The sequence below is a fragment of the Malus sylvestris genome, chromosome 16, assembly GCF_916048215.2.
Source record: "Malus sylvestris chromosome 16, drMalSylv7.2, whole genome shotgun sequence".
Taxonomy (NCBI): domain Eukaryota; kingdom Viridiplantae; phylum Streptophyta; class Magnoliopsida; order Rosales; family Rosaceae; genus Malus; species Malus sylvestris.
The window spans coordinates 16,066,651-16,090,840 of NC_062275.1; the positions used below are offsets into that span (position 1 = coordinate 16,066,651).

Here is a 24,190-nt window from a genome sequence, read left to right on the forward strand (position 1 = left end):
TCATGACGCTTTTGTTAGGGGAACTAACCATAAAATATGTGATAATAAAGGTCGTAACTTTCTCAAAGTTGATTGTGACAAAGTTAAATATTTGTTATCTAAGCTAGTCAAATGACTAAAATGTTTATTCGGCTAACCACTACTTTCAACAATTCTAACTATATTAACTTAAGTTAAAATATTTTAATATTAATTTTACTAAAACATCAAACCATACGAACAGAACAAAATAAACCTTATAAAATTGCCACTACAAAATTCTCGATCAAATCACAAACATTTTTTTTTTAAATTTAACTAAACTAAACTAAGAGAATGTTAAAGATATAGAATCCTAAACGCAGTTATTGAAGAGGAAACTGACTCTATCCACTAGATCAATCCACTGCTTACATAAACCTTTTTTCCTGAAATTAAAGGACTATTATTTACTGGTACATTGCATAGATACACTTAGGATTTGGGAATATACACTTGAGGATATCCTTATACGCACACCCATAATAATTGACATATTATGCACACATTTAGACATAATTGAGAAAAATATGACAAAAGCATATCCCAAGCATAACAGGCTAACCCAAATCCAACCAAAGCCAGCAGCAAAAACATCTGGAAAGGTGGACGAGTGAGTGAACTCCGTCAAGCTCCGACAGCTGTGGCGGTGAGGACGGAATCAAGCTCGATGTCGCTTCGGGTGCGGCTGATCCTTTGGTTGCTACCATCCTTTGCGCCGCTTCCTCCCACCCATACTTCTGATATTGCTTGTGCCATGTTGTTCACATTCTCTAACACGTAATCTGCTTCCTTGCTTTTCACGGTTTTTCCAACCTTCATTTCAAAACAACAAAACGCAATATAAATTAGTACCTAACCGACCATTTTAAGAAAACCTTACAATATTATTCTAAGAAGATACAATCTGACCAAACACAACATGATAACTTAGTACCAAATTGACCATTTTAAGAAAACCTTACAGTACACCAATTTTGGAGGATTCTTTCTTGCCAAACAATCCACATGTTATTTTATGAAATACAGCATTCTTAGCTAAGATGATGGCTTGGTAAGGGCATTGGTTTTATGAGTGTGTTCTAAAAAGTGCGAGTCGTCATGTTTTGAGTTACAAATTAATTAAACTTGTGACATGTTCCAACATTAAAAAAAAAAGAGACAGGTCAGTAGATTATGAGGCAATTAGGTCAAGCATATCATTTTATTTAATTTTCTAATGAAAAATAAAAATTCGAATAAAAAATTTTCTTTGTATTAGTACAAATCTCAGTTGTCAAACCTTTCATAATATACTTGAACAAAGTCATTAAATATGCGACTTATCGATCTGATGTTGATGACATATTGAAAACTTATTATTTCAGCAATTAAGATAAAAAAAAGGGAGACTTTGGATGCGGTCCCTAGTTATGAACAGTCTTTGACTGAAACCTTGTTGGTTTTCAATTTTTGATCCAAGTTCCTGAAATTAATTGATAATTTATTTCTATGTACGTTACTATATTTTTTAAATTAAAAATTAAAATTTATAATTGTTTATAGTAATGAGATTTTAAATAAAAAACCATAATTTGTGGGATTAAAAATATTAAAATATAAATATACTATTGTGTGTGTGTGTGTGTGTAAACATGGGTATATTCATAAAAAATAACCAAAAAATTATTGTATCAAAACATGGGTACATTCTTCAAAATGGGTACATTTAGCAAAAATAAAAATGGGTACAAATAAATAAAAAAATATGGGTACAATACAAATAAAACTTTAAAAAATATGGGCACAAAAAGAAATTAATATATGGGTACAAATTAAAACTGAAAGGAAAATTGGTACAAATTAAAAAAGGGTTGCAAATTAAAAATGGGTACAAACTAAAAATAAAAATATATGATAAAAAATTTAGCCATAAATATAAATATACTAATTGTAACATTTTTAATATTAAATGAATATATTTAGAAATAAAAAATATTTTATTATTGAAATAATTAATGATATTATTAATACAAAGGACCTTGATCAAAAATTGAAAAGTAATAAGGTTTTAATCAATAGAGTAGTAAAAATAAGGATGAAAACCTAATTACTCCTAAAAAAAATGATCATTTTAGTAATTAAATTGAAAAATAATTATCTTGAGCAATTTTGTGGAGGTCGTACTTTTATATGTGGAACAAAATTCTGGTCATAAAAACCAGAAATGATGAGCGGGGGATCAAAATTCCAAACTATTGTAACACTGTTTCACATATTATATAATACTTATTTATACAACTAACAAAAGATAATATAAAAACAGAAATTTTAAAAATTAGTTAATTACCAAAACGGTGCGTAGACCAACAGCTTTCCCCGCAGCGACGTTACGCACGTTGTCATCGAGAAACAGCTGCAAGAAAACAAAAACGCGTTGTCAAAATCTCCCAACAACTTCATCGTTCACATTATCACACAACAAACTGACCAACCAAACGAAATTATAATTAAATGTACATCTCGGCCGTACCGTGCGGCGAGGATCGACCTCCGCAGCCCGGAGCGCGATCTCCATGGCCTCTATGGACGGCTTCAGGACCACCGGGAACTCGTCCGGCTGAGTCGAACTTGGCAGGTTTGGGTTCATTGTCTCGAAGCATATGATCCGATCGAAGCACTCCTCCACTCCCAGACGTTCCAACACCTTCATCGCGTGCTTCCGGTCCGAATTCGTAAATATCTGCAACATTGGTTCATGTTTCATCATTTACTTCTTTCTTTTTTTTGACTTAGTCAAGGGTATCCCAAGGGCTTCCTTTCTTTTTTCATCATTTACTTCTTTCTAACTTTCATAAATTTTACAGTTTTGTGGGGGTTTTTTATTTTTTATTTTTAAATTTTCACAAGCAATAAAATAATTATACTAAACTACGATTCTGTGAACTTTGAGCTTACGATTTTTCTTTGCGCGATGCTGCGGAGGAGGTCTCGGAGCTGAGGGTCGGGTTTGATCCGATCGTACGGCAGCCTTCCATGCACGACGTCGTGGTAATCTTCGGAATCGATGTCGTACCCCAACGCCTACAAAAGAAAGCAACAAATTACAGAAGATTCTTTTATTTTTAATTGTGCGTAAAATTAAAAAGAAAATTAATGATGAATTACTCGTAAGCCAGCGAGGGAGCTGCCGTATTTTTTGAAAAGCTCAACGCGGAGGCTGGACGCCTTGCTCTCCGGGAATCCGCATTTTTCAACGAGAAAATCTGCAATCAAAGATAAAAACTAAATTAAATATTAAATTACGAGTTTAATTAAATTTGATTTATTGATTTTGTTATTTTTGTTTTCGCACCATCGATGTTCTTCTTGCAAGCTTCACCGAGTCCAAGGTTGGAAGAGTACAGAGTGTCATCCAAATCTGTGGAAATTAAACAAATTAAGCGATAGTGATTATTGTCATCAAAGATTGATTACGAGCTTGAGAAACGAGATAATCATCAAGTAATGCATACCGAAAATGATGGAATCAAAAGGAGAAGAGGAACTGCGGGAATCCATGGGAAGCTAAGAGAGACGAGAGCTGATATCGAATTTCAAAAATGTAAAAAACTTGTAACTCAATCGGTTAAGAAAGCCGTGAAAATTAAGGTTTATTTTGCTTCTTCAAATCACGAAATACAATGGGGAAAAGTGAGAGCGCTTGGAAGAAGAGGGAGGGAAAGGTCGTATTTATAGGGGCAGAGTGGGAGGGAAAGGTGCGGCAAGGACAGGTGGGTTCTGCTCATAGGATAAATTTAATTATTTTTTTACTTAAAAATGAATATTAATATGGATGTGGATAGAAAGGATGAGATGGATGAAAGACTGTTGCTGACTCAGGCCACCGCGTCTGGTCGAAGGTTCCAGGAGAGTCGGGGAAACTTTTTTGACGACATTGCCCTCGTGATCCATCACGATGCAAAGAGACTAGTAATTTCCTTTTTTTTTTTTTTTTTTTTTACAAGCAACTATAGATAGAGAGATTTCATTAATACAAACTAAATTTACAAGAGTAGTTAAATGGCTACATATTTTCTTATGATCAATTTTTGATCTGGAGTAAAATTCGCATAATCAACAAATGATATAAAACTCTTACATGACTACCACACATAAGAACTAATTGCAAACGATATAAATCTGTCACAAAAAGACGATAAAGACGATAAAGTCGACAAATTAGGCACCGGATGCACACATTAGTCAACGCTAAACAGCAAGGCCACATTGCACCACGGAGGGAATAGCGAGGGGATAAGGATTGTCTGCCCTCCTAGTTGTGGTGCCCTTCCATGCCCTCCTATTTTGTGCGGTCACGATTAAGCCACGTCAATATTTTATATTAATTTTTTAATGAGATAATAAGACAAAAAATAATAAAAATATAAAATATTGACGTGGCTTAACCGTGACCACACAAAATAGGAGGGCATGGAAGGGCACCACAACTAGGAGGGTAGACAATCCTTGTCCATAGCGAGGTAACAACACTTGCCGAAGTGACACAACACAAAACATTAAACAAAACTTACTAATCTGAGAGGGGTTCTTTTGTATTTGATAAAGTTTATTCTTTTTCTTTGCAATTGTTGCCTATCTTGATTCGTATCATAGTCTTGAGACACAAATCTAGCGTCAAGTTAAATTACTTCTACTATTGTAAAGTTAAAAGAAACTTATAAGACCATGTCGTGCCAATGAATCACTTGAGCATGTATATATTTTCGGTGTCATCGAACTAGACTAATGAGTTACTATAATTGTATCATCAGTGAATAAATTTTGTATTAATACATTTACATTTGTCTGAATATATAGGTACAATTCTTTTCAACAATCTAGAAAGAGGGATGCCTAGAACTTTCTCGTTCTACTTTTCATCTCTTTTCTTGTCATCCTGCACTGTTGCTTTGTAATACCGTGAAAATTTTTAATATACAAATTAATTATCTATGTTTATGAATATGTGAAGGTAATAGGAAAATAAATCAATAAATGGTTAAGGAAATTTCACTAGGAAAAATGTGAAAATCCGTTCCGTGATTTGAATATTAAAATAAGTATTTTAAAGTCGTATTCGTAATTACGACGTATTTATAATTACGACGGATATTTGTATCAATAAGAAATAAAAAGACAAAAATACCCTAGTTGGCTTAACGTAATTATACGAGGATGTATTGTATCCTCATATATTTTTTCAGATTTCTTGATATATTTGGATAGAGCTCGACCTCACGAGCGTGTAGGCGCAAACTGTTCGTGAAACAGAATTATAATGAAAGAGTTATTAACGTTTAAAGTTAGGGACACTTTGGTAATTTTCCTATAATCTGGAATGCTCCAGGAAATCTGGAGCATGCCACATGTGTGGTTGTGATGAAGAGGGAATGAGAGAAATGAGAGAAATGAGGGAAAGGATGGGGGGGAGACCGGCCAATGAAGAGAAAGAGGAAGGAGGGGAAAGGAGGGAGACTGGCCAATGAGGAGGGAAAGAAAGGAGGGGAAAGGAGGGAGAAGTAGAGGAGAGAACCGGATCCTTTATTGACCCGCCGACCCGACCCAGTTGGATCTCCAGATTCTGGTAACTGTTGACGACTGGACCGGTGCCAAAATGATCCTTACTTCGAACTCAATGTTTCCCTCCCATTTACACCCAAGAAACTGAAGAAAATGGTTGATTTTAAGAGGAACTGCACGGTGGGTGCGCGGGTTTGGGCTCGATTCGCCAAAACCTGAAGCTAACTCCGGCCATTACCACCACCAATAGTCTCCCCTCAATGTTTGGAACAAGGCCCAAGTAATGGTTGGGGCGTTGAAGTTCGTTTTGAGGTTGAATTGAGAACACCTATTTCTAGGGTTTCCGGCGGTCCAAGGATCATTTCAGGTGTTTTCCAGTCGAATTGGACTTCAGCCTAGGTATGAAAGTTATTCCTCTCATTAAACTCTAGTTACCTGTAAAATTTGGTAATTTTTAGAGTTAGTTGGAAAATTGGGTTTATGTTCGTTGGAAACTACCACATGCGGCGATGTGTGGCCAGTGGGCCGACGCTGCCTTTTCATGCGAATTTTGATATTTTTAAATTTGTATTTGTACCTATGCGATGTGATTCAATTGTGGAAGCATAATGGTGAATATTTCATTTCTAGAATATTTTCGGAAATGGATAAAAGGTTGAATGGTGAACTACGAAGGGCTTGATCCCGTTCAAGGGTACGTAAGCAGTCTAACAAGGGTTAGATGCAACCCTAAATAATCGAGAATTAAATTTTTTTTTTTTTTTTAGAAGTTGTTTTAATAGAAGGAATTTGGGGATTTAATTGATAATCTAATCGTATGTTTTGATAATTGAAATATGGATATAGTTTTGTGAGGAATTAAGGAATTAAAGTAAGGAATCGTGATTAATGGTAGTTAACTAAACTGCCTATCACCGATATTATTTCCCGAAATAAATATTTTGGGGCCGGGGGGTTACATGCTTAATGATCAAACAACCTACTTTCTAGATCACCAGTTTAAATTAAGGTGAGCATGGGCTGGGCCATGCCTAAATTTCGAGGAACCAGACCCTACCAGTTTTAGTCTATAACCGGGTTGGCTGGGCTAAGTAAAGGGATTTTGAGTCTTGAAACTGGGCCTAAACTGGCCCGTTTCAAACGGCCGATTCATGACGGGTCCACAGTTCTTATTACATTTATTTTTTTCTTCAGCACAGAAAAGACGACGTTGTTCAAGTTGTCTTCCTCAGTCGTCAAGCAACCGTTTTCTTCGTGACAACCAGATGCTCAAATCGGATGGCGCCGAAAAACCCAGATGCAGCAATGGCTAGATGGCACTAGAAAACCCAGATGCAACTCGGACTGTTCAAGTCGTCTTTCTTCGTTGTCATCTTCATCAATTTAGAACCGTAAAACCCATCCAACCAATATAAAATCAGAACCATAAAACCCAACAACGCCCACAAAATCCCAAAACCTGAAAACGCAAATTGACCAGGTCAAATCGGGTCTCGTCATACTTAAATGCCTTGTACCACTGCATCGTCTTCTCCATCAATGTTTGTGTTGCTCATGCGTCTCTGATTCTTTGCAACTTTTGGATGGTGGGAGAGATCACAATCGATGGAGATGGGAGGGACCTCGATCGAGTAGGGATGGTATTGGTACAATTATCATACCAAAACCCATGTACCAATTACCATACCAAACTTTTGGTATGACAAAATCTATTAACATTACCGTGCCAAACTTTTGGTATACTGAATTTCGGCATGCCAAATAGTTTGGTTGGCATGGTATAGTAATGGTAATTACCACTTTGTTTTGGGCCAACATTTGATTTTTTTTTTTCGAACCCAATTCAAGGCCTAAACGTGTTTTGGCCACTCTCTTTGGCTTTCTAAAAGTTTTTTATTTAATTATGAGAATTTTATAGAGTTTCATTTAAGAAACAAAAAGTAAATATATGGAAGAATTGCTGAAAGAACCCAAAATCCCTAAAAGAAAAAATAGTACAAAGATTCCTAAATTCCATCTCTACATTCTTTAAAATTGTACAAAAATTAACTTGATAGACGAAGCCAGGGAGAAAGACATCCCAATTTGATGAAGGAGAAGATGAGATGGATTGCGAAGAGAGAGATAGAGAGTCGCCGGAACGGAAGCAACAGAGATGAAGTTGATGGCTAGATGAGTGAAAAGGTGAAGAGTCGCAGCGCAAGAAGACTTAGGTTTTTTTATTAGGAAAGTAGATAGAGGGTGAGATGATTGGATAAATGACTAGGAAAAAAATATAAAGTGCATATATAATGATAATAATACATAATTATATATATAAATGAATATGTTGATGCACAAAATCAGTGAGAATTTTGGTACAACAAAAAGTGTTAAGTTTGTGACATTCGCTAGATTGCTCCGATCACTAGTATGGATAAGTATGTAAATGGATAGAGATAGGGAAGCAAACACAAGATGTACGTGGTTCACCCAGATTGGTTACGTCCACGGAGTAGAGGAGTTCTCATTAATTGTGAAGGGTTTACACAAGTACATAGGTTCAAGCTCTCCTTTAGTGAGTACAAATGAATGATTTAGTCAAATGACATTAGGAAATATTGTGAGAGAATGATCTCTATTTATAGAAGAGAGTTTCTAGTTTCATTCTGACATTGACACGTGTCGTGTTGTGATTGGCTTCTGATGTTGACAAGTGTCGCGCTATGATTGGCTTCTGATGTCGACACGTGTCGCGCTGTGATTGGCCTCCTGGTTGGAAGGAAACTCTTCTGGGTCTTTGATGGTATAACGTTGACCGGTGCTCAATAATTTTGGGATTAGTCAAGTATGGTACAAACAGAATAACTAAATGATCTAATATTAATAGTAGTGGTACGGTACGGTATACCATTGGTAATTGTTTTGAATACCATTATCGTACCGAAAATGTATGATACGGTACAAATACCGTACCATTACCAGTGGTACAATTTTTTTGGCACAACTTTGGTATGGTAATTTGGCAAAAAATTCCACCCCTAGGTGGGAGAGACCTCGATCGACGGAGACGTGACAAACTTGATCGACGAAGAACAGACAGAGACGAGAATGGAGCAACAAAGAACCGACAAAAGACAAATGGACGAAGTCGTGAGGTCTGACAGTCGAGAGTCGAGAGAGTTAGATTAGGAAAGAGAGATCGAGAAACTCTTAGTTCAAATAAAGTCGTAAAGTCAATGTGTTGTGTTTGTGCGTGTTTGTGTCCTTAAATATTGGACCTGCCCCGCAATTTATAAGAACATGCCCCGCCTCGCCTCGACCTATAGGTCCATGACCTATTTGCCCACCCTTACTTTAATTATCAACTTGCAAAAAAAAAAAATTTAAATTGTTTAACCATTCAATTATGTTGTTAAAATTTCAATATTTAAGTGAGAAATATAATTGATCTATTTATTAAATAATCATTAGATGACTAAACAATTTTGAATTTAGTTAATTTTTTTCCAAACATATCTTTAATGTTGATCTGACATTTCCTCATCTAGAAATTAAGGATTTTGTTAACAATATGAAAAGAAGGACTTATAGTAAGACCATCTCCAACTGAACAAGGGCCAGATGGCTCGTTTTAGCCCTACGACCCTCCAAGATATTAATATTTTAATGAACAGTACAGGGTCATATTTGTCTCCATCTCCAACCGAGGGCCATATGGCTCGTTTTAGCCATATCACAAAAAATCATTTCCAATCGAGAACCAAAAGGTCATAGAGCCAAATATAATTTATTATTTAAATTTAAAAACTACAACACCTTAAATTTAAAAACAACAACAACTTATATTTAAAAACTACAAATTAAATTAAAAAACAACATTAACTTAAATTTAAAACTACAACAGCTTAAATTTAATATCCATAATCAACATCATCTTCATCATCCACCATTGTAGGAGTATAGTCAAAGGTAAACAACTGCCGCCGGGTCATAATATCTTTTTTTTTCCTTATCAAAATAGGCCTTACTCATTGGAGTGTAATTTGAAGTGTTCATTTCCATATTCTTATCATCCATCTCTTCTTGTATTTGTTTGGCCCGTTCTTCATGCCTACGGTTCCTTTCTTCCTCGACAATGGCATTTTGCTTCGCCATTAATCGCAATGAGGCTGCCACTTCCTGTTGAGCGGCATAATCATCATTTGCCTAATCCTTTTACTTCAACATTCAGGCCTTGTTTCGTCCCATAGCCCAAGGTATGGAACCTTCACCCGAAGACGGATTTTCTGTCCTTGTTTGTTGAATGGTAGGAGATCAATTTTCATCCATATCTGCAACTGATGATGCAGTTCCGAACACCGGCGTAGGAGCTACTCTATGTTGAGGTGGATCTTCAAATAACACCCAATCTTTACAAATTTCCCAACAACCGTGAAACTGAAAGGGTTTCGAGCTGCCCTCCATATACAATTCCTCCGCTTGGTGTACCTAGAAAAGAAAATTACAAAAATTAAAGGAAATTAATTTATGAAATTAAATGTCATATAATTAAATGTATTTACAAAAATTAAAGGAAAGTAATTCATGAAATTACATGTAATATAATTAAATATTTAAAATAAATTGTGAAAACAATTATTTCGTCGTAGTAGTTAGCGCCGCTTTCATGTCTACTTGTGGCTGCTAACACTGCTTGATGTCATTTGTTCAAACTTGGGTGAAGATATTTCTTCCATCTTGAAGAACAACTCTCTTGATTTCGGATATTCAGTGGAGTGGTGTCTTCATAGAAATCTAAATATTTTTTGGACACACGAGTCCAAACACCTTTACTTGTTTGAGAACTCCCCCTCACACTATTTTCTGACACTCATCTATAAGCCTTGCAAAGAGCTTCATCTTCTTTTCGGGTCCAAGCCCTACCTTTCATTGCAGACGAGACCATTTGAAAATTATTAAAAGAATTGAAGGAAATATTTTTGAAAGAGGTAAGAAAATATGAGAATTGAAATAGTGTAGGAATGATGAAAATTTTGTGAAGAATGGTGAATGAATGATTTAGGTTTTTATAGGAAAAAAAAAGAGAATTTTTAAGAATTAAAAAAAAAATTTGGCCCAAAAAAAAAAATTCAACGGTAACTAACGACTAGTTGACGTCAGCTAGCCGTTGCATTTGAAATTTGGCTTAAAATTCATGTCGGTTATATCCAATAGGATTGGTGAGATTTCTAACCAACCCTTTGGCCCTTTTATATTCCATAGGGCCCACGAGCCCTTTGGTCTAGCCCTCAATTGGAGATGATTTTTTAACATTTTTCAGCCCTCTGGACCCTTCGGGGTTGTAGATGGTCTAACTTTGGATAAGACTGTATACGCGTCTATGTACACCTCGCTTGGAAACTTGATCCAACTGCATGTGAAAAATGTGGCAGGTTTAATATTGCAGAACCCAATGGCGAGAGTCAAATCAGTCTTATCAAAAGCCAGTGTAAGAGGCATAGTTGGGTAAGCACTTTTACACACAGTACTGTTTTGCCCAATTCCCATGTGATCCATGCATGTTTTGTTTTTTTTAGTAGTGTAAGCATCCAGTAATTGGGTGCAACTTTAGGTATAAGGTAGAATTGTTCAAATTCCTTGTGATCCATATGCATGTTTTTTCTTGGTAAAGTTTGAAAGAGTTTTCCTAAACACATTCCTTTTCGTTATTCTTCATTTTACACATATAGATAATAAAAATTTAACGTCGTGAAATTGAAACTATTTAAAAAAAAAATATGCTGAAGGTAAATATATATGTGTACTGTTCATTTTTTTGGGGGGGGGGAGTTTTAACGAAAAGTCCGTGGTACTGTTTACTTTAACGAAAAATCATATTTTTACGCTAAAAAATCAATTCTGATACTATTCACTTTACTTTTTATTTTGTCCTTATCGTTAAAACTCAAAGCTTTCAAACTCTTTTCATTAGTTTTTTTTTTCTCAAGACTAATTAGGGTCCTAAATGAGTTGTCTTTTGCACAAGAATAACCCGTTTTTGTATAAAATATGGGTTAGGTTATTTTCACATCCTAAAATATTATTGTTGACTTTTGTATAAATAATTTTGGACAAGACAAGCTGGCTACATCTTATTTAAGTATGATTTGGTATTGCTGTATTTTGAAAAAAAACTTCTGTGAGAATAAGCGGCTATGAAATAAATCAGCAGAGTGTTTGATAAACGTTTTTGTAAAAGTGCTTTTGAAAAAAAAAAAACAGTTTGATAGTGGGTCTTTTCATTAAAGGAGCACTGTAACTCCATGTGCTTTGAAAAAAAGTCAGTTTTCCAAAGCTGCAAATAGCAGCTTTGGCTTTTTCCTTTGATTTCAGCTTATTCTCACAGCAGCTTTCAAAATAAGCTCTATTTTTTTAGTTTACCAAACACCTAAAACCCTCACAACTTTTTTTCATAAATGTTTTTTTTTAAGCACCTCACTCCCAAACCACCCTTTAAGCTATCATAACTCAAACTCTTTCCGATGACTATCTTGAGAAAAATAACTTTTAGCAGAGTACTATAACTTTCCCTAACCAAAAAGCAGAACAATTTAATTTTGTCATAATATAAATTTGAATTTCAGTGGCGCTCTGCTTCCTAACTTCCAAGCCATTCACTTTGGGTAGGGTTTGGTTTGCATGGCTACGGAGATATTACGAAAATACACTATAAATTACTGACTGTTGTAAACATTCATAGTTTAAATGTAATTGTGTAAATTCTAGATTAGATTTGATTTTAGTTATCATTTCTTATTGTATCTTGTATTCCTTGGAGATGAAAGAATATCTTCTCTCCCTTTAATACTATAAATAAAGGCACAATGTTGAAGGTATAACAACACACACATTCCCCTACAATTTTACAAACACATCTCTCTCTTCTTCTCCTTGCCGCCGGCCAACCTAAACTTGTCAGATAAAATAGACCACAACACTGACCCCAATTTAACATATAATTTATTTTTCATTTAAAAGTTTCTTTTGTTTACATCCATTAGTTTAAGGGATTCAATGCAGAATTTGATCGTGATCAAATTAGAGATTTTGCTAATGAATTAATTACTAGACATTGAAAACCTATATTCCAAAAACTTAAGGCATACATTTGATCTTATGCCTTTCAAGGTTCCTACACTAAAGGACATTGTTCATGTTTTGGACCCTCGTGAAAAAAAGCTTAGATGACGTATTAATATTAAACAATAGACAGTGGAGACTTTTTCCTTGATTTCTTTATATTTAATTGATATGGACTAGTGAAAATTGTAAGATGTGTCAAATTAAATTAACACGAATGATTAATTCTTTAATAATGTGAAGTGATTTTGTCGAAGATACGGTAGCAGTGTTCATACCATAATAAACTAGTGGTAGGGCTTCTAACTCGCATGATAAAATATTCGTTGCCACGTATTCAAAAGTTTTGATGCTCTCTCCCAAGTTTTGAATAGAAATTTAAAAGAAGAGTTTTTGTCACAAAGTATCCTTGAAATTAACCCAATTCATTAAGGTGGTTATTGAAATTGAAAATTGATCAATATAGTCTCAGAAATTGGGTGTCATAAATCAATGTGGTCATTACGTCGCAAATCTATAAAAAAAATTTGTTATATACTGATATGACACATAATTAGATCCCACAAATCTAATTAAAACATAATTGGCACCACCTCACTACTCGACCATCAGCACCATCACTCATTGGAACATAATCGGCACCAAGGTATAAAATATCGATGATATCGAAAATATCGGTAGTACAAAAACACGGAAATATCGATGGAAATATCGGGATATTATCGATATCGATAAAAAATGAATAAAAACCACGAAAATTGTAAAAAAAACTTGGAAATTTTTATTGAAACTTTGCAGGATGTTTGTTTAGTCAATTATTTATTAGTTTATCACAAAAAAATTGGAAGGAAATGCATTGCATGATGGATTTAACTGATTTAAGTTGATTATATTGCGAGCTAGCAAGCATTGTGAGTGTAGAAAATATGTAGTAATTAATGAAAGAAGTTTAAACACACCATAATCATTTATATATAATGAATTAGTACAATATTTTACACTTTATACATTGCATGGTAAGATACATGAGTGACTTAGTACTACATAGAGTTCCTATGATGTTCAAAATTTTCACTATCTTCATCATCTCTATGTGTAGAGTAAGTGTATTGTGAAGAGTAGTCAGCAACCATGGCAATGGCTTTCAAGAACCAAAACCCAAAAGTCAATAGGAAACTGAATACTTTGGTATTTTTCGGGATTTCGGGATTACCAAACAAATGGGATTTGGAAACCATCCCATATAAAAAATTTCAGTATTTTTCGGGATGGTTTTGGTTTGGGATTTTTCGGTTTGGGTTTGGGACTTTTTCGGTTTGGGTTTGGGACTTTTTCGGTTTGGTTTGGGATTTTCGGGAATTTTTTCTAGCACTACCATGTAAGTGACCAAATAAAAAATAGAAAAATTAAAAACCACATACCATTGACTAAGTAATTAATTGACATAATTTAAAATATAATACCACAAAAAATTTGGAATATGTGCAAATTTGTTTCTTGTAAAAAGAATTCAAAACAAAACCATATATATAACTATTTTAGCATATCAACACAAAAACATAAGTGAAATAGTGGTTAAGGCGTTGAAGGAGTGAAATGGGAGGGGTTCGAATCCCTCTATGCTCAAAGTTGAGATTTTTAAGAAATTTTCAAATATTTTTTTATTTCATATCGCGATAATATCGCAATATTATTAACGATAATTAAGGGGATAAGTCACGAAATATCGTTATCTCAAAAAAACGATAATATCGGCGATATTTCGTCGATATTTTCGATATTTTGGTCTTTGATCGGCACCACCTCACCACTCAATCGAACCAAACCATCTTCTCCAACGTACACCACCTTCTCCCACCGTATCCTCCGATCTACCGCCGCACCTGAGGCCTAGATCGACGACCCCACACCAATAATTCTGACGAGTAGCAGAAGATTTCGGAAAAACCCACCTTCTCCCGATGGGTTCATTTTTCTTTTGGTGGGGAGGGCTGCCATGGCAGCAAGCTTACGCGAAGAAGTCCACGAAAAAAAAAATAATAAAAAACTGAAAATATGACTTTAACCCCTCAAATTCAATTTTTTCCATACAAAACCGGACATAAATTTTTTACTCAAAAAAACCCAGTGACTAGGATCCACCTAAGTGAATTCATTAATTACATATTACTTTACACATTTTACATTTTTAGATGCCTAAAATACTCCTATTGCATATTTGATGTGCACAATTAATTCTATGCAGATTGTAAGGAGAGAGTTAATGATTTTGCAAAAAGAAAAAATAAGAAATTAATGTTAAAAAATTCATTGCATATTAATATCAAATATGAGAATTGTTGGATTAATTCTATGTATCTGACATTATGAGTTCATATATATATTTTTACAAAAAAAAAAAAGAAAAAAAAACCTAATATATGTAATAATACATAAAAGAAAAAGTAATTTACCTACCATGTGCAAAAATGTTATTTGATTCAAAATGTGTATATATATATATGTGCGTGTGTGTGTGTGTGTGTGTGTGTGTGTGTATTTATATAATTAGACCATATTCATTTACCTACCTAGTATTTGAAATGTTCATTTCCAATTATGCAAAATATTGTATACCAAAAACAAAATATTGCATAACCTTAGGAATTGAATCATGCTTTTGATTTTATCTTTTACCTACAAACAATCATATACATATCACTTTATATATTTTTACCAAAAAGGTCCCTAATAGGCTAATATATGTAATAATACATGAAAAATAATTTACTTACCATGTGTACAAAAATGTTATTTGATTCAAAATATATAATCTAGGTTTTCTCAAAAAAACAAAATAAAAAAAAATAAAAAAATAAATATATATATATATATATATATATATATAATCTAGGTGTAGTGTGCGTGTGTGTATATTTTTTATATAATTGGAACAAATTAATTTACCTACCTACAAATTAATTTCCAATAATTTACCTACAAAAAATTATACCCCGTGTGTAATATTGTGACATCCCATATCGCCCAGAGGAGTGGATCCTATAAGCCTTATATGTATATTCCCATCTCTACCTAGCACGAGGCTTTTTGGGAGCTCACTGGCTTCGGGTTCCGTAGGAACTCCGAAGTTAAGTGAGTTCACGCGAGAGCAATCCCATGAGTTCCCAGAAACAAAACCGTGAGGGCATGGTCGAGGCCCAAAGCGGACAATATCATGCTACGGTGGAGTCGAGCCCAGAATGTGGTAGGGGTTCGGGCCGGGATCTGACAAATATAATATCTTCTTTTCACTAATACATGGAGAATAATTTACCCATAACAAGAACAAATATAATTTGATGTATTATATTGAAAAATATTATGTCATACCTATATTTATACAACAATAAAACGTGCCTAATATATGTAACAATACATGAAAAATAATTTACCTACAAGTTAGAGAAGTGTTATTTGATTCAAAATATATAATACGGATTTAGTATAATTTTTTTTAATAATTGGAACAAATTAATTTACTTCCCAATTAATGCACAATATATATATATATATATATATATATATATATATATATATATATCACAAAAAAGTAAATTTTTGGTATGATATGGATACAATTATTGCAATACAACAGTTTAAATATTTTATTTCAACTTTTCTACAACTTTTAATTAGGAATAAATTTAGGGATTTGGAAAAGTGACATGGGTGTAAATAAATTGTATTAGTAGGTTAATAGTTTTCCGATGTGGCTCTAGATTTTAAATTTGAGCTTTTATTGGACGTTTATATGTAAATGAGTTTTTATCTAGGAATTATGAATTGTAAGGACCAAAATCTAAAGCACAAAAAAAAAATATTTTGACAAAAATATTTTATTATTATTTAAATTTTTTAATCAGCATGACAATAATTAATTAGATTTGTGGGCCTAATTATGTGCCACATTAGTACATAACATAATTTTTGACAGAATTGTGACGGAATGACTACATTGATTTGCGATGATCATTTTCAAGGACTACATTAATCGATTTTCAATTTCAGAGACTATCTTGATGACGTGGGTCAATTTCAATGACCATTTGTGATAAAAACCCTTAAAAGAATGGGTGATACCTCAAAAACTTTGCACTTTTCCTTTCTTAAAAAGACTAATGTACAACGCTATCAAAGAAAGCTTTAAGAAAGTTGAGGTTTCATCATTAATATAAAAAGTATAGTAGTTCAAATTACTTTAAATACTTGCATGGTTTCTCTTTTTTTCGATGTGAGATTAATACTCTCAACAAAAGCAAACTCATATTTTTATTTTGACATGCTACTTTTGAAGGAAAGAATCGAACACCCCTCTTTAAGTGCATAAATAAGCGTTCTTAATCATTTAAGGTGCAAATTCACATTGAAAACTCCAGTAGTTAAGTATGTTCTGCAATTCACATCTTCGAATCAAGAAAAAGAAAATTATGAGTTGACAAAAAACGATCGTAATCAGGAAAATTCATTAAGGAGGGAAAAAAAAATAAAAGTGTCAGATATTTGCTCACCAAACACAAATAATTGACAACTAAAAAAGAAGACAATTAATTAGTTTAATAGGGAAACGACAACGCGGTCTGTGTCACAAGTCATGAACCTTGTGATTCATGAGGGTGATGAGTTGTGGAAGCGCCCACAGTGCATGATGCAACATGGATGATTACCTCATCTAAATTCCATTATTGCTTTCATAATTTCCATTAATTAACACAATACAAAAGATAAACAAAGACTCAGCTCAACATTTAATTCGATAATTGGTTGGAGAAAAGGGAAAATGACATCTGACTCCTCACAGGCCAACAAAATGCAAACATGATGATGATGCTGTTCACATCGTCTCTCTCTTGAGTTGTAACAAGACGAGAGACAATATATATGTTGAGTTTTACGTTTTGTCTAGATCATCCAATTGAATCACAAGGATGTGCAAAAGCTGATTCGGATTGTTAATGAGACCTGATTTTGAGCGTTAATGCATTGAGCAACGCTCGTTGGGGTACTATCAAAGATTCTTTTTCTGCTCTTCTAAGTTTTTCATTTTGAAGGTTTGTAAGTCATTTTTTATATGAGTCATCAGATTCATTAAGTATTCAATTATAATAACCATGTTACACCAAAACACAATAATTTTGTAAAGTTATTAATAAAAAAAAGTTTCTCACGTGAAACCTTTCGTCTTCTTCCGTTATCGTCTCTCTCCTCCGGAGTAGGATTCTCTCCCCTCTTTTTTTCCCTTCCCTTTCCTCCTCTCTCATTTGAACGGTTACAGTTAAGTCATGTCAACATCTTATATTAATTTTTTATAGAAGGAAAAAGATAAAATAGAGAATATGAGAGGAGGGGATGGAAAGAGAAAGGGAGAGAATCCTAATCCCTCTCCTCCACATCCCATTCCTCTCTCCATCTCTCTCAATTCACTCCTCTTATCTCCTCCTGAATTTTTTGTTTTTCGCATATGAAAAAGGGAGGAGGACAAATGGGCTTCAGACCCAAAACACAAATGGGCTTGACACCCAATTTGAATAAAGTTTAATTTGAGCAGAAATAAGGGTAAGTAAGATTTCTCACTTTTATTTCCTAGGTAAAATTTGAAATTATCTTGGTACATTAACGTTTCAAATTGTATAAAATGGTCCCATGGCAGACTATAAACTACATAAGAAGTTATCATGTCAAATTGTTAATCTAAATATATATATATATATATATATATAAATTAGTCTGTATTTATTGTATCCACAGTCTGACAAGAGAACATTACTCTTCAAACTGATAAAACTTAAAGCTCAAAAGAACCATATATCCTACGGAGTTTTAACGGTCTTAAAAAGTAGTATTGCATCACCATTTCATACTCCTATAATTCCCATATTCCATAGACATCTTAAGAGAGGCACAAATAAAGATTTATATCATAGTTTTTATAAGTTACTACACAAAAAAAAAAAAAGAAAAAAAAACAGAAAAAGAAAAAAGAAATACAGCTGAAAAAAAGGAAGACCCAAAGATTGTCTTCCACTTGCACTCTTATGTTTCTAACTGCTAGCTTTTGGTCGTGGTTCTTCACTCTTCCATTTCTTGAAGCTTAATCGAGTTTGTAGGCACTGCCATGGCCATGGCCATATATGAACCTTGCCGTTCCTTCTGTATACACATGAGTCTCATTGACCATCCTGCCAACAACCCATAATACTAGCTTCAATCAGTAGCTGCTTAATTAATTATTATTAAGAGGAAAATCAACATATTAGGCACCCGACTTACGATTTCCGAACAGCTTTGCTCAAGGTAGAGGCTGATGAAAATGTTTTTCCATCTAGGTATCTATTCTCCCCTGTGATCCTCTGTTTAATTCTGAGGTCTAATTCATCATCACTCAGCTCAATAGGGGTGTCTGAAGCCTGCCATTTTAAACAATTACTTAGGGTCCCTAATGTCACTTAAAATACAAAATGGCGTCGCTTAAAGAAGTAAATAAGAAGATTGGTTTTATAGTGAAGGTGCTAGTTTTTGTACCATGATCCATCCCCATATATCGGCATAAGAAGGAATATGAGCTGAATAAGGCACAACATCTGCAGACAGATGAATTATAAGAAAAGAGAAGAGATAAAATTGATTTAAAAAGAAAAAAAAAAAAAAAAGAGATAGGGAACTCATTTTCTTAGTCAGTATAACTTACATCTGAAGACCTGCCTCAAAGTATTGTAAATGCAGGAGAAAACTTCTGTATGGCTGAAAATTCCAGCAGGACCTGCCTGCATATGAAAAAGAAAAGTGATTAATTCTGTGATTAGGGTTCTGTTTCTGTGGGTGATAATTTTTTTGTTTGTTGACAAGACAGTACATACAGGTGAACACGCTGCCCTTACTAACTAGGATATCGCATGCATGAGTGTGTTTAAGTTACCTGTGTGACAAAAATGCCTTCCTTGCTGAGTCTAGGCTTGACAATTAATTCATAGAAGGATTTGGTGTAGAGTTTATAACATGGACCTCCTTCTATTGGGTCTGCAAGGTCACCAATGATCACATCATACTGCTCTTCTCTGTGTTCTAGCTCAGCCCTGCAACACCCCCAATAATATTAATGTGACACATAAGCTCTCTGTGTACGACGTTTTTCCTTTAACAATAGTTAAGTGTTGTATCGATAAAGTTATAAAGCCGGCTGCATTGATATAAATGTATATACTGAGAATAAACCTGGCATCATTGATGATGAGCTCCAATCTTGGATCACAGAAAGCTTCACTGTTTACAATCAAATATGACTTGCAGAACCCTACCACCTCCTGCATTAGTATTGCAGCTTATGGTGAATAATTCTGTCCTATCATTCACAATATGTTGTCACTTGTAAGTTGTGAGCCAGACAAATCCCAAAGCAGTATTTTCGAAAAATTAAAATTCATTTTTGTGCTTACACAGCTAATCCTCCCTTTTGTCTTTTTCAAACAACGAGACAAATGAAAAGCAGCTCAAAACCGGACACAGTGCGACTTATAGGGGGAAGTTTTATTTTACCTCATCAATGTCACACATGACAACCTTCTCCACAGTCCTGTGTCTCAGAATCTCTCTTGCAGTGGAGCCTTCACCTCCTCCCATGATGAAGATGCTCTTTGGACTGAAGTTGACATCAATTACGGAGATATTACCATTGTTGCTCTCAAAATCCAGTATATATATATATAAACCTTGGCGAAACGACATAAATTTTATTGATATGGAACAGAGAATTTAGGTACTTGGGATGATGAAGAAGTGGCGGGTGCACAAGACATTCATGGTAGATAAATTCATCCGTCTCAGCACTTTGAAGCTTTCCATCAATCACTAAGGCCTGCAAATACAGAAGAGAAAATGGAATGGGTAATTTGCTGCAATTTAATTTGTTATCATTGATCATTTTACTTAATTAAGAGTAGGATTGATCAAAACCTTTCCAAAGGGTTTCGTGTCCAGCAATGCAATGTCTTGGAATGGAGTAGCTCCTGTATGCAATATACTGCAAGCAAAAAAATAATTAATTAACCAAAGAAAGTTTGGTTAAATATATTAATGAGGAAAACAAACTTTGTGGTTAGAACACTAACACTATTCTAACATTATTATGTCTTGTCTAACCTTTTCATGACCATGGTATTTGGATTGGGGGTAGAAAGAGTGTTTCACTTTTAAGAATTTTTTCATTTTTCTATAGTAGGAGTTTTGACACTAAGAATGAAAAATGTCATAAAAGGTATTATCTACATAGTAGTTTTGTCTATTGTAGACATGGTGAAAAATTCCTAATGATTTTGCCTATGGACATCTCATAAATTTACAGTCAAAATAAAAAACCACTAAGTCGAGCTTGTTAGCATGAGAAACGACTAAATAAAAGAACCAAAAAAACATAGGTAGTAAAAAAGGTTAAGCAATAAGGATTGAAAACATTTTTTGAAAATTGAGTGAACTTCAGGTAGTAAAAGATGGTGACAGTTAATGTACCTATTAAGAGCAAAGCTCCATCTCAAATTTTCTTCAATTTCTTCCTCATACCAACAACTCTTCCTGTATCCATTCAGCACTGAATGTCCCTTGCCATTCACTCCATTTCCATTCGCATTCCCATTCCCGTTATTGGTTCCATTGGAATAAGGAATATCGCCCATTTTTCTAACTTAGATATCCCAAAAAGTACTTCGCAAAACAGGATGAGTGTGTGTGTGTGAGAGAGAGAGATATAGAGAGAGAGGTAAGTGATGGAGAAGTCAGGAGGGATTTCACAATATAAGAAGGAAAAAGGTGGCAGCCAAATCGAAAGGTACCATTATTGAGGGTTGGATTAAAAACCAGAGAAAAGAAGGAAAGGGAAATCTGTTGAAGTGTTTGTGCCTGAGAACGACACAAAAGCATGCAGCCCCAACATATCTTCATTGGAATTCGTAAAGTAAGGGAAGACTGGGACTATTCTTAGGATTTGGTTGCGTGGATTTAATATCTTGTTCTTTATTCGTAAAACAGTATCATCAAATTCTTCAATATACGTGATTGAAATTGTAGGCATGCAAGTAGTTCCCTTAGAAATACGCAAACATACCGTATGGGATTTTTTGTAATTGGGGGATGGTTTGGTTTTGGCGTCAACTAGGGGTTTTCACAATGTTATTTTCACAAGCAACTTGCTTCAAATTATCTCAGTTTTACGGGATTCTGCCATTAACATGTCATATGTTGATCATGTTATTGATGACTCTAAAATCCTGTTGAAATCGATCACTAAGGCTTCTTATACCCACGTTTGTCGTCAAGCCAACGATACTGCTCATCGCCTAGCCCGCTATGCACATAGAAATGCTAGTCCTTTTGTTTGGTTAGATTCCCCTCTGGGCTTTTTAGCCGATGTCCTTCTCGAGGATGTCCTCTCTATAATGGACTGAGCATTTGCTTCTTTTTGTATGTCTTTCTCTTTCATCCATGAAATGAAAATCTATCGTTTTTATCAACAACAAAAAAAAAAAAAAAAAAAAGAAATACGCAAACATACCGATGCTGTTATATATGCACGTGTCATGGTCATACTATGTATGCATGTTTGGTAATTTTTGTTTCTTTACCCAGTGTTATTCAAAACAGTGCAATCTACAATCAGAAAACTTGAACTCATGTGAAACAGGATGGACGCACTGTTTTAAATAATTGGTTTTACTTGTATACTTTTGATGATATTAATTTTAGAAGTTAAAAATAGGGTATTGGAGGATGGAGGAAAGGGGGAAAAGGATAAAAGATGATGATGAGGGGGTGACAACAAGCGAAAATTCTGGTTATACTCTTTTTCTTCGAGAATGTGTGCAAATCTTGGTTGAAGAAGGGAGAGAGGAGCGTGCACTGGAAACCATCATAACATTCTCTTTGCTTCAAAAGATTTGGAGGGCGTGCTATGGCAGGTGCACTCATCATAACCCTCACCATTTACACATCAATTCTCTCCCCCAAACAGGAAGTGTTAAAGTTCAACCCCAAACCCTCCGTAAAACACATACGTAGGAAATAAAAGATTATAGAGTTTTTATCACAAATGATCCTTGAATTTGACACACACCATTAAGATAATCCCTAAAATTGAAAATTGTAGTTCCTAAAAATAGGTGTCGCAAATTAATGTGGTCATTATGTCATAATTTTGTAAAAAGTTCTATTATGTGCTGGTGTGGCACATAAATGTATCCTATAAAATTTACGATATTTTATCACAGATGGTCACTGAAACTGAAAATCGATCAATATAGTTCTTAAAAATAGGTGTCATAAATCAATATGGTCTTTCCATCACAATTCTGTCAAAATTTTATTATGTGCTCATGTGGGTTTAATAATTTAATGATCAATTAAAAAAAGTTGTCAAAATAACTTTTTGCACAATGGAATTATGTCAATGCAGAGCTCGTTGTTCTCCGCATCACTAAGACCACCGGGGAAGCACCCAATAAGCTCTCCAAGATTAAGGTTATGAGGATGTTGATCGCCAAAATGTTACGGTAATTTCATAGAAGTCATCGGCAATCCAAACTGTCATTAAATGTGGTCTCGATCCTGGTAAATTCGGTGAAGAGTGTTGAAGGCCGTTAAGATGGACGTCCTAAGAATTTTTTTTTATTTTTTATTTCTTCAGAGAAGATACCATTGAAGGCTACCATAGATGGAGGTAGAAGAGTGTGGGATGGGATCAGAGGTGATCACGGGCTTGAGTTTTTGGATTGACAATTTTTTTAATTAATTATTAAACTATTGAACCTATTTCTAATTTAATTAGACTTGTGGATTCCATTTATGTACCGCATTAGCACATAACAATTTTTTTTGACAAAACTGTGACAGAAGGACCACATTGATTCGAGACACCTATTTCTAGATCTACATTGATTGATTTTCAATTTCAAGGACCATCTTCATAGTGTGAGTTAATTTTCAGGGACCATTTGTGATTAAAAAAAAAAGACTTATGGGCCCACTTATGTGCCACATCAGCACATAATAGAATTTTTGACAAAATTGTAAGGGAACGACCACATTGATTTGCAACACCTATTTTTAGAGACTACATTGTTTGACCTTCGATTTTAGAGACCATCGTGATGGTGTGTGTCAATTTCAGGAACATTTGCAATAAAAACCCAAAATTATAAATGGAAGAAGTTCTGGCCCTAGCTACCTACCAACTTGCTATTTAGTTTTTACTTTGGATAATGTTAGGGAGACCTAATTTTTAAATCAAATTTTGTAAACCAAATGATGTGGTTGTTGATGATTAGATTATTACTTAAGTGTTGATTAACGTACTTATTTTCTATGAGTAATGCTATAGAGACTAAAATTATAAACTAAATGATGTGTCACCAATAAGAAATGAGCATGTTTATCAACGTTTAAGTAATAATGTAATCACCATGTCATTTAGTTTACAAAACTCAGTATACAAATTTAGTCTTCCTAGCAT

At 34.3% G+C, this 24,190-nt stretch overlaps 2 protein-coding genes across 2 annotated transcripts; both read right to left on the minus strand.

Annotated features, from left to right (window-relative positions):
- Positions 1-214: 214 nt before the first annotated feature.
- LOC126609069 (uncharacterized protein C24B11.05-like) lies at positions 215-3,715 on the minus strand. The gene is made up of 7 exons (XM_050277089.1): positions 3,513-3,715; positions 3,353-3,418; positions 3,166-3,263; positions 2,956-3,081; positions 2,531-2,740; positions 2,348-2,413; positions 215-834 (listed from the first exon to the last, which is right to left on the minus strand). Exons 1-7 carry the CDS (start codon positions 3,556-3,558, stop codon positions 646-648), a joined length of 801 nt encoding a protein of 266 aa, XP_050133046.1. The 5' UTR covers positions 3,559-3,715; the 3' UTR covers positions 215-645.
- A 14,879-nt stretch (positions 3,716-18,594) lies between these two features.
- On the minus strand, positions 18,595-21,573 carry LOC126606683 (thermospermine synthase ACAULIS5-like). Its single transcript, XM_050274055.1, has 10 exons — positions 21,199-21,573; positions 20,647-20,713; positions 20,454-20,548; positions 20,230-20,332; positions 19,909-19,997; positions 19,613-19,769; positions 19,385-19,460; positions 19,219-19,277; positions 18,967-19,103; positions 18,595-18,875 (listed from the first exon to the last, which is right to left on the minus strand). The coding sequence occupies exons 1-10, from the start codon at positions 21,360-21,362 to the stop codon at positions 18,788-18,790; spliced, it is 1,035 nt and encodes a 344-aa protein (XP_050130012.1). The 5' UTR covers positions 21,363-21,573; the 3' UTR covers positions 18,595-18,787.
- Positions 21,574-24,190: the final 2,617 nt, after the last annotated feature.